Source organism: Sinohyriopsis cumingii, chromosome 16, assembly GCF_028554795.1.
Source record: "Sinohyriopsis cumingii isolate HCF-2022 chromosome 16, ASM2855479v2, whole genome shotgun sequence".
Lineage (NCBI taxonomy): Eukaryota > Metazoa > Mollusca > Bivalvia > Unionida > Unionidae > Sinohyriopsis > Sinohyriopsis cumingii.
Window position 1 is genome coordinate 23629766 of NC_142976.1, and position 14167 is coordinate 23643932.

The window sequence follows — 14167 nt, forward strand, 5'->3', positions numbered from 1 at the left end:
TGCCCACTTGGCCCCTTGAGCCATCCACTTGGGATACAAGGTGTGGAATTTGGCTGAAACTTGGGCCTGTCTCACTGTTAAACCTTTTGAGGTTTTAGAAGGGAAGATATGTACATGAAGTTCCATGCCAATATTTTTCCAGCTGACTTCCTCAGTATGTTGAAAGAGCTATCATTGCCTCTGGTTGCTTTGAAGAGATTATTCAAAGCACATTTTGCCAAGCTTCTCTAATTTTGTAGCTATCTTGAAAGCCTTGCAAAACTTAAGTGAACAGCAACACCAGTCCCTGGCAGTGTATTGGTCCCAGATAAATCAGTATAGAAACACCCCCATCTAGTAATGTCCATGGCTATCCTCCTAAACGTTTTAAGCAGTGGAACTAACACAACTGTGAGGTGGCGGGGGAGGGGGGGCAGGGTAAGAAGTCAACAGACCCCTTTCCTAAGGAGGGAGGTGGTCATCCATAGGGTGCCTGACAAAGCTTTTTTTCAGAGGTTTGGTCAGCCCTCATAGATAATGTAATGGTTCTTCTCATGAAAAAAGGAGGGCAGCAAGCTTTGCTGCCATGATCCTTTACCACATTCAAGGATCCCTATTCAATTTCACCAGTCCCATCTGATTTTTCCTAATGAAGGGCATAGTAGAGAGGGTCATCAACATGGAAAGTGTAGGATATTAATCCAGGATCTTCCTAGATTCTGAATAAAGGGGAAAGTTTCTGCCCATTTGATCTTTTCCTACTGGACAAGTTTCTTCTGGAAGAACATTTTAAGATGAAGACAGCTGCCTCAGTTAGGAATGCAATAAGGCCAAATGACTTTGTGGTCTCCATAGATCTCCTAGACGCTTATCTTCCAATTCCCATCTTCCTAGTTCACAGAAAACTCCTGCAGTTTTGTCGGGGATTAGTGATCTTTCAGTTTCAGGCTCATCCTTTCATTCTAGCTTGTGCATCCCGAGTCTTCACCTGAGTGATGGGTGTAATAGCAGCTCATTTAAGGTCCCAAGGGGTTCCCATCCTGTAGTACTTTAATGACTGGCTGATGGACATGTGCCCTTGATTTTATGTGCCCTTAAAGTGATCAGTTTCTCTGATAGGGAGAATGTGACTCCTAATCTGTGCCTGATTTCCATCCAGAAGAAAATGAATTTGATCCTTTCTTTGAATTTAATTTTAAGTAGGAATTATTTTTCTCAGCCATCAAAGTTATAGTCTGTGTTCCTCCTGATAGGATTTCACAAATGCATTCTCTCTTAACATGACTGGATGAGAATATTTCACAGCATGACCACCTCTACATCTCTGTCCTGGGGACTCTGAATATGGCAGCAGGCTTAGCTCCCAAAGAAGGTTTCATATATGGCCTATCTGGTTCTTGCTTCTGTCACACTGGAGACCTCGTAATGACCCCTGTCCACTTGGATACCCTTATGGTCCAAATATTGTCAACAATTTGTGGAAGAATCAGGACAGGATTTTTACTGGAGTTCCAATTTACACACCAGAACCTTACTCCTACCTATACACCAATGCCTCGGATTCCTTCGTATCAAAAGTCTGGAAACACATGCTGTTTTTTCTAGCACATCAGGGGTGTGTCATCTACATATGGCGTATCTTGGTTGCTTTGACAACATGTCTCAGACATCAATTGGGCACTCATGCCACATCTCAGTTTGGTAGTCTGGAACCACATACTGTTAATGACTTAAGGGGAGATCACTCTCCGAGTCTTCTACATTTCAGGCAAGAGAAATATTGTAGCAGACAGACCAGGCAGCGATGAGGAATCCTTATGGAATGATTTCTGTGCTACTGAGTAGCAGGGACACTTTTTCATCTGTGGGGAAAGTCAGTAATGGACTTGGTCACAACAAGCTCCCTGTTTTATGTCTCTCCAGTGCCAGATCTGAGGGCATGGGCACTGAGTCTGAGTTGGGATCAGCTTTACTCTTTTGCCATCTCACCTTTCAGAATAACCCCCCAGGTTCTTAACAGAGTCAGGACCTCAGTATCACAGCTTAATATCCTGATAGCTCCTCTAAGATCCCAGTGATTATAGTTCATTAATCTCTTTAATCTGGGGGTTCTACCAAAGTCTTATTGACATGTGGGTTCTACCAGTCTTATTGACATGAGGGTTCTACCAGTCTTATTGACATAGGGGTTCTACCAAAGTCTTTTTGACATGGGTGCTTTACCATAAGACAAATTACAATAACTCGATGATCCAGAATGAAAATAGTGCTGATCTGACCTCATATATTGCTGCCACATTGAACATTTTGAAAATCAAATCTCTAATTCTCCTGAATGGATGCTCATAATGAACATTGGTCATGAAAAGTCTTTGGATGGTGTCTACCTTGTCCCAAATAAAAATGGTGCTGATCTTTTATCTAATATGGCTACCAAAGTGGCTGGTTTAAAAATTTGTATTGTTTTATAATATCACACATGATTTCAACACTCTGCAATTAAAAAAGAAGAAATGGTCTTATTGAGAACTTCTGGCAATGCTTTTTGGAAAGTAGAACATTAGTCCCTTCAGGGGAGTCTTGTTTATTCAGGACCCCAAATTACTGATCAGACAGGACTAGGATCTAGTACTAGGAAAAGATATAACAAGGTAATAATATCATGTAAGGATTAAATTAGATTCTCCCCACAACTACATTTATCATGAAGTCTATTATGAGGTGATCTTACAATAAGGTGGTATATTTTGTAGCCTTCATGAAGTCTATTATGAGGTGGTCTTACAGTAAGGTGGCATAATTTATAGCCTTCATGAAGTCTATTATGAGGTGGTCTTACAGTAAGGTGGCATAATTTATAGCCTCCATGAAGTCTATTATGAGGTGATCTTACAATAAGGTGGTATAATTTATAGCCTACATGATAACGGTGTCCATAAGCTGTATACTTTATAGCTTCACTGATGTGTGAATATTGTCCTGCATGTGCCATTGGCTTGGCTCGCCCAACATACTTTGGCTTTCGTTGTTATGCAGTGGAAATGATGCCTGCAATGTAACATCATTAGTTTACTACTTTAGTGTATACAGTACAGAAGATTTGACTGTGATCAGACTTTGCATCAACAGATACCCTCTAGTTCTTTCTTCTATTCCAGAGGATAATGGTTTGAATCCAGTCTGGTCCAAAAGCATGACAGATTTTGATATTGTGTGTCCAGATCTGGCTTTGATACGATTTATTGTTATGGATGAAGATGTCTTTGGAGATCCGAACTTCCTAGGTCAAGCCACTTTCCCAGTACAGTGTCTTCGTTCAGGTAAGAGACAATAAATTCTCATCAAACCTATACAAACGATCTGATGAAGTTCATTTACTGTCATTGCTGTGGTCATTCACTGCAATGCATGAAACACTTCATTTATGCTTGAGAATTATATCCATGGTTCTAAAGTAATTCTATTGTTTATGCAAAGATCTTAAGAATTTAGTTAAAGTTAATAAACTTATGTTCGAGTTTAAATATAAATAAAGTTGACATGCAGTATTCACAAATTCCTGCATCACTATAGTTGGAGTTGTCTCTCTTTCATTATCAAGGCACAGGTATCAATCATAACACAAATGAAATGAAGCTTTAAAGCAGAATTACTCTCATTATCCATGGGGCCCTAAGTGGCCAAGTGGTCTAAAGCGCTCACCATTCCACATCACTGCCATCTCACCGCTGTCTGCGTGGGTTTGAGTCTCACGCTCGGCTAACATTGGAACATGGGACAACTTGCCAGTAGCTTCTCAAGGGTCGGGGCCCCGAGTGGCCGAGTGGTCTAAAGCATTCGCTGTTACGGATCACTGCCATCTCACCTCTGTCTGCGCTGGTTCGAGTCTCAGATTCAGCCAATGTAGATATGTGAGAAAGCATGCCAGTAGCTTCTCGTGGGTCGGTGGTTCTTTCCTGGATTTTCCCGGGTTCTTCCTCCACCATTAATACTGGCCGCCATATATGGCCTATCGTGTGCTGAAAAATGGCGTTAAACCCCACAACAACAACAATAAAATTCTCAAGGGTCGGTGGTTCTGCCCAGGGTATTCCAGGGTTCTTCCTTGTCCAATTACACTGGTTGCCATGTATAGCCTATATTGTGCTGAAAAATGGCATTAAACCCTACAACGACAACAACTCATTATCCACAGGAGCCAAAACTTGTGTGTTTGCAATGGTTAATTCAAAAGGATATCTATTATAAATGGCACCAGTTCATTTCTTTGATGATAGCACATGGTTATGATTAAGTGTGACTCCATATTTTTTACACTAATAAAATAAAAAAGCACATGGCATTTGTCTAGATCCAGAACTTTATATCAGGATCAACAACCAAAAAAATGACTGAAAAGAAAGGGAAAGACAAAAATTGGTGTGTTTTATTAAAACTTGCAAGTTATTTTTTAATGTATCACTTCAAATGTTGAAGAACAGTCCACAGATTAGCCAAACGCAGAATTTTCTGCCAGGATGATTTCCTTGGTTTTGTTGGTTTTAACAGCACTTGTATCATGAGATTAGCAATATAGGAAATATGAGCTAAGTGCCTTTTGCCAAGGACACACAAAGTTAGCTGACTTAACCAGGTTTGAATAGGTATCAAACCTGGATCAAAATGCTGAATGTGTCATTGATAACTTGGAGAATGTTAGTACTTTAAACATATCTCAAGTTAACTATGAGTGAACAGAAACTATAAATGTTTTTCTGGAAATTGGTGATTCCAGTTAGAGTCGACTAGGACTCAAAACTACCAACTCCAAAAGAAGAAACTATTCTAGTACAGATTCAGAGGTTGGAGTACCAGTAATATAAATAGGTTGAACAGAATCTGATCAATGTTGATATGTTGTCCACTTTCCTTGAATTTATTACTTGGGCTCTGATGTATCATGCAGGTTGCCATGCAGTCACTGAAGGCCAGTATCATGGAGACTGATTTACTACACAAAATTGTCCCTATTTCCTTATTGAAAGTAGAACATGCAAATGGTTGTTAGGCTCTTTCCTCTCTGGTGATGATGCATCCTTACAAATCCTGAAGCACAGATGAGGAATTTGTACAAGTTATTGCAAAAGCCACACAGTCTGATGTAGACAAAAGACTCCAAGAAATGTGAATATTTAATTGTAATAATAGATGCGAATATTGGCATTTAAGTGAACAAGAAACTATTATATGTTAGGGTTGTGGTGTATTTTAGGGTTGTGGTGTATGTTAGGGTTGTGGTGTATTTTAGGGTTGTGGTATATGTTAGGGTTGTGATGTATGTTAGGGTTGTGGTGTATGTTAAGGTTGTGGTGTATTTTAGGGTGGTGGTATATTTTAGGGTTGTGGTGTATGTTAAGGTTGTGTATTTTAGGGTGGTGGTGTATTTTAGGGTGGTGTGTAGCAGTATAGTTCTTGAAACTTTGTTTCTGGACAGTATTAAAATGGATAAGTTAGTGCTTCTGTAGAAACATTTGAAAAAATGATTGCTTTGGAAGTGATTGGGCCCCAATTATGACAGGAAGTAAAAGTGGCATGCATCATAAGACGGACCTCATTCCTTCAATTGCTATACTGGTTATGTTGTACTGGGTATGCTGTGCTGGGTATGCTATACTTGATATGTTGTACTGGGTATGCTATACTGGATATGTTGTACTGGGTATGCTATACTGGATATGTTGTACTGGGTATGCTTTACTGGATATGTTGTACTGGGTATGCTGTACTGGGTATACTATACTTGATATGTTGTACTGGGTATGCTATACTGGATATGCTGTATTGGGTATACTCTACTGGTTATGTTTTACTGGGTATGCTAAACTGGGTGGGTGTGGTCTTCCAGATAACAGCTAGATATTGCAGGAATTCAACATGTAATTGATGCATTTTTTTCCAGCTGCTGACAGGGCAAAGTCAGGGAAATCAATCTGTCAAAAGAAAATGCACAACAAAATAAAAAAGCAAACTAACAAGAATGGAAATGATTCTTTCCCATTGCAGGGTACTGTACTTCATACTGAGCACAGTGCCATCAAAGACTATAGTTAACAGAGTTCCAAAAAGTGAGAAAACAATTTGTTAAAAACTATAGTAAAAAGTCAGAAGGATATTTTCAGCTTCCCAAATTTAAGTTTCAACAAATTTCCAAGTGTTTGGACTTAACTCAGTCCTTGTTTTCAAAGGACAATGATTAAGCTAACTATGGTGGTAATGGTAGAAACCACTCCTGCACTTCCATGGGAGACCAGCTAACTATGGTGGCAATGGTAGAAACTGGTCCTGCATTTCCATGGGTGACTAAGTGTACTGTTGTTATGGTAGAAGTCTGTCATACATTTCAGAGGAAGATCACACTAACTATGGTGTTGATAGAAGAAACCGGTCATACATTTCAAAGGAAGACCATGCTAAGTGCGGTGTTGATATAAGAATCCTGTCATACTATTTATAGAACAGGAAATCTCTATCTGTAACATAATAGTAACGTCGGTATCAAACAATTTTTTTTTACCAGTGGTAGGCGATCTAAGGTTTTGAACATTCCACAGCATGGTACTAATCATGTTTTCTGAGTAGAAGTTCAGTATTAAAAGCAAAGGATGATGATGTTTTGTTCAACATATGAATTACTTTTGGATTTTATGCTCTCATGAGTTCATTGAAACAGGTGAATTGTTTTTGTCCAGACATGCGAGTAACCAATTTTCGTGTCTTTAAATCTTTTTTCTTGTTGATCACCATTTTAGGTTACCTACAGGAGCTACTTACAAATGAAATTAAGACTATTGGTAAATGGTTACAGTGATGGGGGTCCAACAGTCAAGCAGTGCAAGATATCGACACTAACAGTTACGATTGGGGGTGTAGCAGATCTCCCACACACCTCACATTGCAACTATTAAGGTCGGCATATTACATAGTAGGACTGTGAATCCAATTGTTATGTCTTTCAACCCCCTCCTCCCAATCCCTCTATTCCCCCTCCTCCCAATCCCTATATCTATTTACCTATAGTTTTAAATTCATTTGTAATAAGCTGCAGTGAAAGTGCTGTATCTCCAATGTACTTAGCAGGTTTTTAATTTCCCAGCTTTTCTTTTTCAAATCTAGTCAAAGAAAGAATTATTTGTATTCATGAAAATGGCAAAGATATGTTATTTGATTCTGTCAAATCAATTTATTCAATTTTCTAAATAAAATATAAACCCACCATTTTTATTTTGTTTTACAGGCATGCAGTGTGTATGCCTTCCAGTTCAGTGTTTATGTTAGTTACTTTGCATGTGATTCTATTTATAGAAGTTATTATAAAGTAGTTCTCCATACAGTTCATACAGAAATAAATGCAATTGGGTCTGATCACATGATTATGTTCTGACCAATGGAAATCTTCCCTTTGTTTATCCACTGATGCAACTGCAAGAGATTAATGACTGAAAATGTCTGCAGAATAATGCTAATAGAGCTGCTGGGTGGTTGATATAAAGATTTCACTTTCAGCAAAGCACTGGATAAAGGAGGGGAAAAAGGAACAGCATATCTTCAGGTGTCTAGCAGGGTTCTTATGGTCTTTGAAGGTCTTTGACAGTTTGGGAAAAATGAGGTAGCATTTTCAAGGCCTTGAAAGTTTGGTAAAATTGAGCAGATTACCCTGAGGTCTTTAAAAGTCTTTTAAAATTTAAATAAACCCAAACATTTTAATTTCTGTTAAGAGAACAATTTATTGTGTATTAAATCTGATGCATAAGTTACATATTTCTGAAATAACAATGAATGTTAACCTGTCTTCCAGATCAATATAGAGTGATTTTAGGAAATTAATTATAGTTTGAATGCATAATTAAACAATATTGTAATATTTTGCATTTGTTGTTTTCTCATATAACATAACTTTTATACAGAATGTTAGTGAAAATAGGTCTTGGAAATCTGTGTTTGTGGTCTTTGAAAGTTTCAGAAAAGTTTTTGAAATTGTCATTCAGAATTCTGTACGAATCCTGTCTAGGTACAATTTATACCATCTTTCACTCTCGAGCTAATTTCTGACAGCATCACTTGATAGTTCCTTTTCTAAAATTCACAATTTCATTTTTGACAGTTTTTTTATTCTTCATATTAACAACCATTTTCAAATATAAAAAGATCCATGTGTAAAACCTTCATTTACCAATCCAATACAGGAACCTATTTTTGCCTTGGCAAGTAGTGATTGGAATGTACACCAATCCAAGACAGGAACGTATTTTTGCCTTGGCAAGTAGGAATTGGAATGTACACCAATCCCAGACAGGAACCTATTTTTGCCTTGGCAAGTAGGAATTGGAATGTACACCATCCCAGACAGGAACGTATTTTTGCCTTGGCAAGTAGGAATTGGAATATACACCAATCCCAGACAGGAACCTATTTTTGCCTTGGCAGGTAGGAATTGGAATGTACTCCAATCCCAGACAGGAACCTATTTTTGCCTTGGCAAGTAGGAATTGGAATGTACACCATCCCAGACAGGAACGTATTTTTGCCTTGGCAAGTAGGAATTGGAATGTACACCAATCCCAGATAGGAACCCATTTTTGCCTTGGCAAGTAGGAATTGGAATGTACACCATCTTCATCCTTATAAGCAGGTAATTGAGCTTAAACTAAAGCAGGGGAGTGCTGTGTTTTCAGAAGCGTTGTACACTCTATTTTACTTAAAACTATGGAATTGTTTTGATCATGAGGATGTAGATGGGTTGCAGGTGAGGTGGTGGTGATTTATCTGTGTGAGCATTGCTCACCATTCCTCATGTTTTATTTATTTGCTAATAAAAAATAAGTGGTGTTTATATTTTGTTTTATGTATAGCACCTTCTGTTGCATTAATCTTGCTTGTTGGAGTGCTGTGTTTACAACAAATTGAAAATGTTTACACAACATTTAAGAAATGAAATTTATCTGTTACTCATGATCTTACATTATACTAGTCCATGATTATGAGGGCTTTCTCTAACATGAAAGTCAGCGATAATCAGTCTCATTTTCACTGAAGAATAGTTATATCTGTTGGCAAAGAGTACAATTATCTTGTTTTAAAAATAAGAGTTTATAAGTTTATTACATTTTAATCAAGTTTGGTAGATATTGGCGACATCTCTTTCAATTACTTCAGTTGAATATATATATCTGACTTATTTTCACATGGTACCTAGTAACTGGACATTAAGCTACTTATTAGTGCAGTTATTTCAGTAACAAGACTGACTTTCTCTCTTATTATAAATTAATTCCTACTGTAGATTTAAAATTTACTAACCTGATTTCTCTTTTAACTTGTATGTTAATACCATATGGCACAAGTACACTTGATGCAAGTTAACCCAAGGCAGCAACAGTGTTACATTAGGTGGTCACTTTGTATCAGAAGGGTATCATCTTAAATATTCATAACCTAAAAGACCAATTTCCAGAGAAAATAATGGTCACCTAATTCATCCAGATAATCAGCATTGAAATTCTACCCCATTTACTTATAAGAATGACACAGACAAGCTGCGGTGCCTAATTGGGTAGCAGGCCTATTAGCGTAGCACGCCTATTGGGTAGCAGGTCTAAGTGGGTAGCATGCTTGATTGTGTAGCAGGCCTAATTGGGTAGTAGGCCTAATTGGGGCCATATTGTGTAGCATGCATTATCGGTTAGCATGTGTAATTGGGTAGGAAGCCTAATTGGGGCCTGATTGTGTAGCAAGCCTAATTGGGTAGCAAGCCACAAGCCTGATTGGGTAGCAGGCCTAATTGTGTAGTTAGCATGTCTAATTGGGTAGGATGCCTAATTGGGGCCTGATTGTGTAGCACTCCTAACTGTGTAGGTAGCAGGCCTAATTGGGTAGCAGGCCCAATTGGGGCCTGATTGTGTAGCATGCCTAACTGTGTAGGTAGCATGTCTAATTGGGTAGCATGCAGAATCAGATAGTCTTATTTTCTTACTTCTTCCCACAAAAGATCTGAAATGACCTTATGTCAGATCAGGGTCAGATCAATTGCAGGGATAAGTCAGAAACTTGGATGACAAAATAGGTCAGTGTATGTAAGTTTAATTTCTAGTTACATATTCCACAACTTTGTTGCTGTTGTGTTTGCAGGTGTCAGGAGTGTTCCTCTAAAGACTGAGTTTAGTGATGAATTGGAGCTGGCTGCTCTCCTGGTCTTTATTGATATGAGAAATCCAAAGGTAAGTAACACCCGTATACTGGCCATATCTAATAAAGCTTACTTTGCAATCATGTTCTAGATACGCTCACCCTTCATTTGGGGCTGATTTTATATTTGTCTGCCCTGCTATAAGTTAAGCTTAAGGTGTAAAATGCACTATGGTCGATACATTTGAAATTGTGTTATTTCCTTTCTCTCGGCAGATAAAAATAAAGCACTCCTAAATTAATTTTCTGTGCTTTTCAGTCCCTATGATTTAATTAGGACCTTGCATTGAGTTGTATAGCCTTCTGTCATGCTATGTCTGCAAAACCAGCATAATTCTACAACCCTTACAGGTAACTAGATTCCATGTAGTGTGTGAATTGTTCACTACAAGTAGATTTGCATTATAAAAGTATTTTTGTCCTCACCTCATTTGAAGAAAAGTAGGGGACATAATACCTACATGTCTCATCCAACCATCCATCCATCAATCCACCCAACCACCCACCATCCAACCAACCAACCAAGGAATGGAACTTTATACAGTATAATTAGCATTAGTAGGCAAGTCACATACCACATTGGGGTCTCACCCTCATGTTCAAGGTCACATCTCCTTTTCCCGTTTGCTTTGAACTTCAAAACTGTTTGAGATTAAGGCATACCTGCCATAACATGACCTGTCTTGCAAAAAGCATTATTTTTTACTCCCTACCCCACATCATAGTCATGTTTAATAAAACACGATTTTCAGTAATATGAGAGAAAAAAATGTGTAAAAAGATGTCCTTCCCCAAATCGTGTAGAGTAGAAAGGCATAGTATACAGTTCAGCAGCTCACAAAGTTAAAACTTGTCTGTGTGTGTGCATGTGCATATGTGTGTCAGCATGTATACATAAATGTGTGTGTTAGCGTGTATAGGTAGGTCTTTGTCAGCTTTGTTCAGAATACAAAAGTTCCATATTGGATGTTCAGGTATGTTTTTAAGTGTATTGTTTGTTGTTACAGGAGGATGAAGATGGTGACATTTACGCATCCATCCAAGAGCTTCGAGGCCGTAAGGAGGAGTTAATGGCACAGATGAATTCCATGGATAGTTCTGAGGAGCGGGCCCTTAGTAAAATCCAGGAAGAACTTCTGAAGACTGAGCAAAACATCATAGAGAAGAACGAGGAGAGGAGACAAAGGAAGTAAGCATACAGTCAGATACATTTGTAAATGATGGGCTACCCTAAACGAACAAATGTTTTGCCTGCAAGATGAAGCATGAATAAAAAATTTATGGATTTTTTCTGCAGTTTTGCATCTGAATGCATGTTAGTTCCTAAATTATCTAGGGTTTAGATTTACCATAAGATACCCACACACTTTGGTTTAGATTTACTGTACTTGCTGTAACACCTGCACACTTTGGGTTTAGTTTTACTGTACTTGAAGTAATACCTGCACACTTGGATTTAGATTTACTGTACTTGAAGTAATAACTGCACACTTGGGTTTGGATTTACTGTACTTGAAGTAATACATGCACACTTAGGTTTAGATTTACTGTACTTGCTGTAACACCTGCACACTTGGGTTTAGATTTACTGTACTTGAAATAATACCCGCACACTTTGGTTTGGATTTACTGTACTTGAAGTAATACATGCACACTTAGGTTTAGATTTACTGTACTTGAAGTAATACCTGCACACTTGGGTCTGTATTTACTGTACTTGAAGTAATACCTGCACACTTGGGAATAGATTTACTGTACTTGAAGTAATACCCACACATTTGGGTTTAGATTTACTTTACTTAAAGTAATACATACACACTTGAGTTTAGATTTACCATACTTGAAGTAATACCTGACACTTGGATTTAGATTTACTAGACTTGAATACCCACACACTTGGGTTTAAATTTACAAGGCTGGAAAACTCGCACACTTTTTGTACATTTACTGTACTTGAAGTAGTACCTGCAGCTTTGGTTTAGATTTACTGTACTTGATATAATACACTGAGACATGGGTTTAGATTTACTTTACTTTAAGTAATAGACTGCTTTGGTGGCCTAAGTGGTTAAAGCCTCCATTTTTGATGTGGGTGTTTGTGGGTTCAAACCCCAGTCAAATCATACCAAAAACTTATAAAAATTATACTTGCAGCTGCCTCACTAGGCATGCAGCATAAAGCATGTAGTGTTAGGACTAGTTGGCCTGGTGTTAAGATGATGTGACTCAGTGGGACATGATGTTATGTGCCTGTGGCATGATGTCTCAGTGCTGGACGTCACTATAAACTACCACACTGCAGAGATTATAGTGATATGACGGTTTTTTTTAAAGCTGCATTAAAAATCCAAATCACTCACACTTGAAGTAATACATGTACCCACACACTTGGGTTTAGATTTACTGTTCTTGAAGAAAACCCACACAGTCACACACATGGGTTTAGATTTACTATACTTAAAGTAATACCCACACACTTGGGGTTTAGATTTACTGTACTTGAAGTAATGCTCACTTTTGGGTTTTACGCTAAAATACATACTTGGGTTTGGATTTACTGTACTTCCTGTAATACATACTTTTGTTTAGATTTACTATACTTGCTGTAATATGTACTTAAGTTTGGATTAACTGTATTTGCTGCGATATATAATTGAGTTTGGATTAACTGTACTTTTGTAATATGCAAAAATGTTAGGTGCTAAATTATCTTGGGTTTAGGTGTGCTGTAATTGATTTGATAGTCACATACTATGATTTAGGTTTACTGTTCTCGATGTAATAGTCACATACTAGGGTTTGGATTTACTGCACTTGATGAAATAGTCACTAGGGTTTGGATTTACTGTACTTGATGAAATATCACTAGGGTTTGGATTTACTCTACTTGATGAAATAGTCACTAGGGTTTGGATTTACTGTACTTTATGAAATAGTCACTAGGGCTTGGATTTACTGTACTTTAAATAGTCACTAGGGTTTGGATTTACTGTACTTGATGAAATATCACTAGGGTTTGGATTTACTGTACTTTATGAAATAGTCACTAGGGTTTGGATTTACTGTACTTTAAATAGTCACTAGGGTTTGGATTTACTGTACTTGATGAAATATTCACTAGGATTTGGATTTACTGTACTTGATGAAATAGTCACATACTAGGGTTTTGATTTATTGTACTTGATGAAATAGTCACAAGGGTTTGGATTTACTGTACTTGATGAAATATCACTAGGGTTTGGATTTACTGTACTTGATGAAATAGTCACAAGGGTTTGGATTTACTGTACTTGATGAAATATCACTAGGGTTTGGATTTACTGTACTTGATGTAATAGTCGCACATATCATAACAAGTGCACACTCATCTTTTGAATCAAAACTTGTATAAAAATATCCATTGCTAATTGGATATGCCTCAACCCCAGCATGCATGATAGGAATGAAGCAGTTTAGTTCCACCTTCAAATCAGGAGAGTCTCAGAACTTACCAGCTGAGATAAAAAAACAACAATGAAATAGGTGATAAGGCACCACACAACATGTGGATATGCTGTACAGTATATTGGATATACATGTATGTTCTGCTGAATGCTTTGAGTTGGATTAACTTGATGTCAGTAAGTTGAATCTTCTCTGAGACTTTTGTTGATGCAAGTGGTTTACAGTGACATTGCAATTCATCAGTTTTGTGCATTTAAGCATTTCAATGATTTGACTTTGAAACTCAACTGGATGCAGATGATATCAGAGTCAAAGATTGTCTGTGATCTCCATATGACAAACAGGTGGGTAGTTCAGAATGCTTTTAACTCATTATGGCAGAGAGACAAAATTCTGCATCATGAAGCAATACTTTCTTCCATGGCTTATGACATCATCACATTTCATGAGAGACCCAAAGGGTAGTATTAGAGAAAAGAAGAATATAGCTTTACAGTGATGTCAAGTAGCTTAGATATTCTAC

At 37.7% G+C, this 14167-nt stretch overlaps 1 protein-coding gene across 5 annotated transcripts in view; it reads left to right on the forward strand.

Moving 5' to 3' along the window:
* The window catches only part of LOC149780075 (1-phosphatidylinositol 4,5-bisphosphate phosphodiesterase gamma-1-like), a 209858-nt gene that overhangs the window by 172723 nt on the left and 22968 nt on the right, over positions 1-14167 (forward strand). For 4 of the 5 annotated variants that reach the window (XM_089936833.1, XM_089936830.1, XM_089936832.1 and 1 more), the window contains exons 31-33: positions 3138-3299; positions 10144-10232; positions 11208-11389. In XM_089936833.1, coding sequence (XP_089792959.1) covers positions 3138-3299; positions 10144-10232; positions 11208-11389 — 433 coding nt within the window. Of the gene's footprint in view, positions 1-3137; positions 3300-10143; positions 10233-11207; positions 11394-14167 lie in introns of those variants that run through there. The other variant, XM_089936834.1, reaches the window with a different exon arrangement.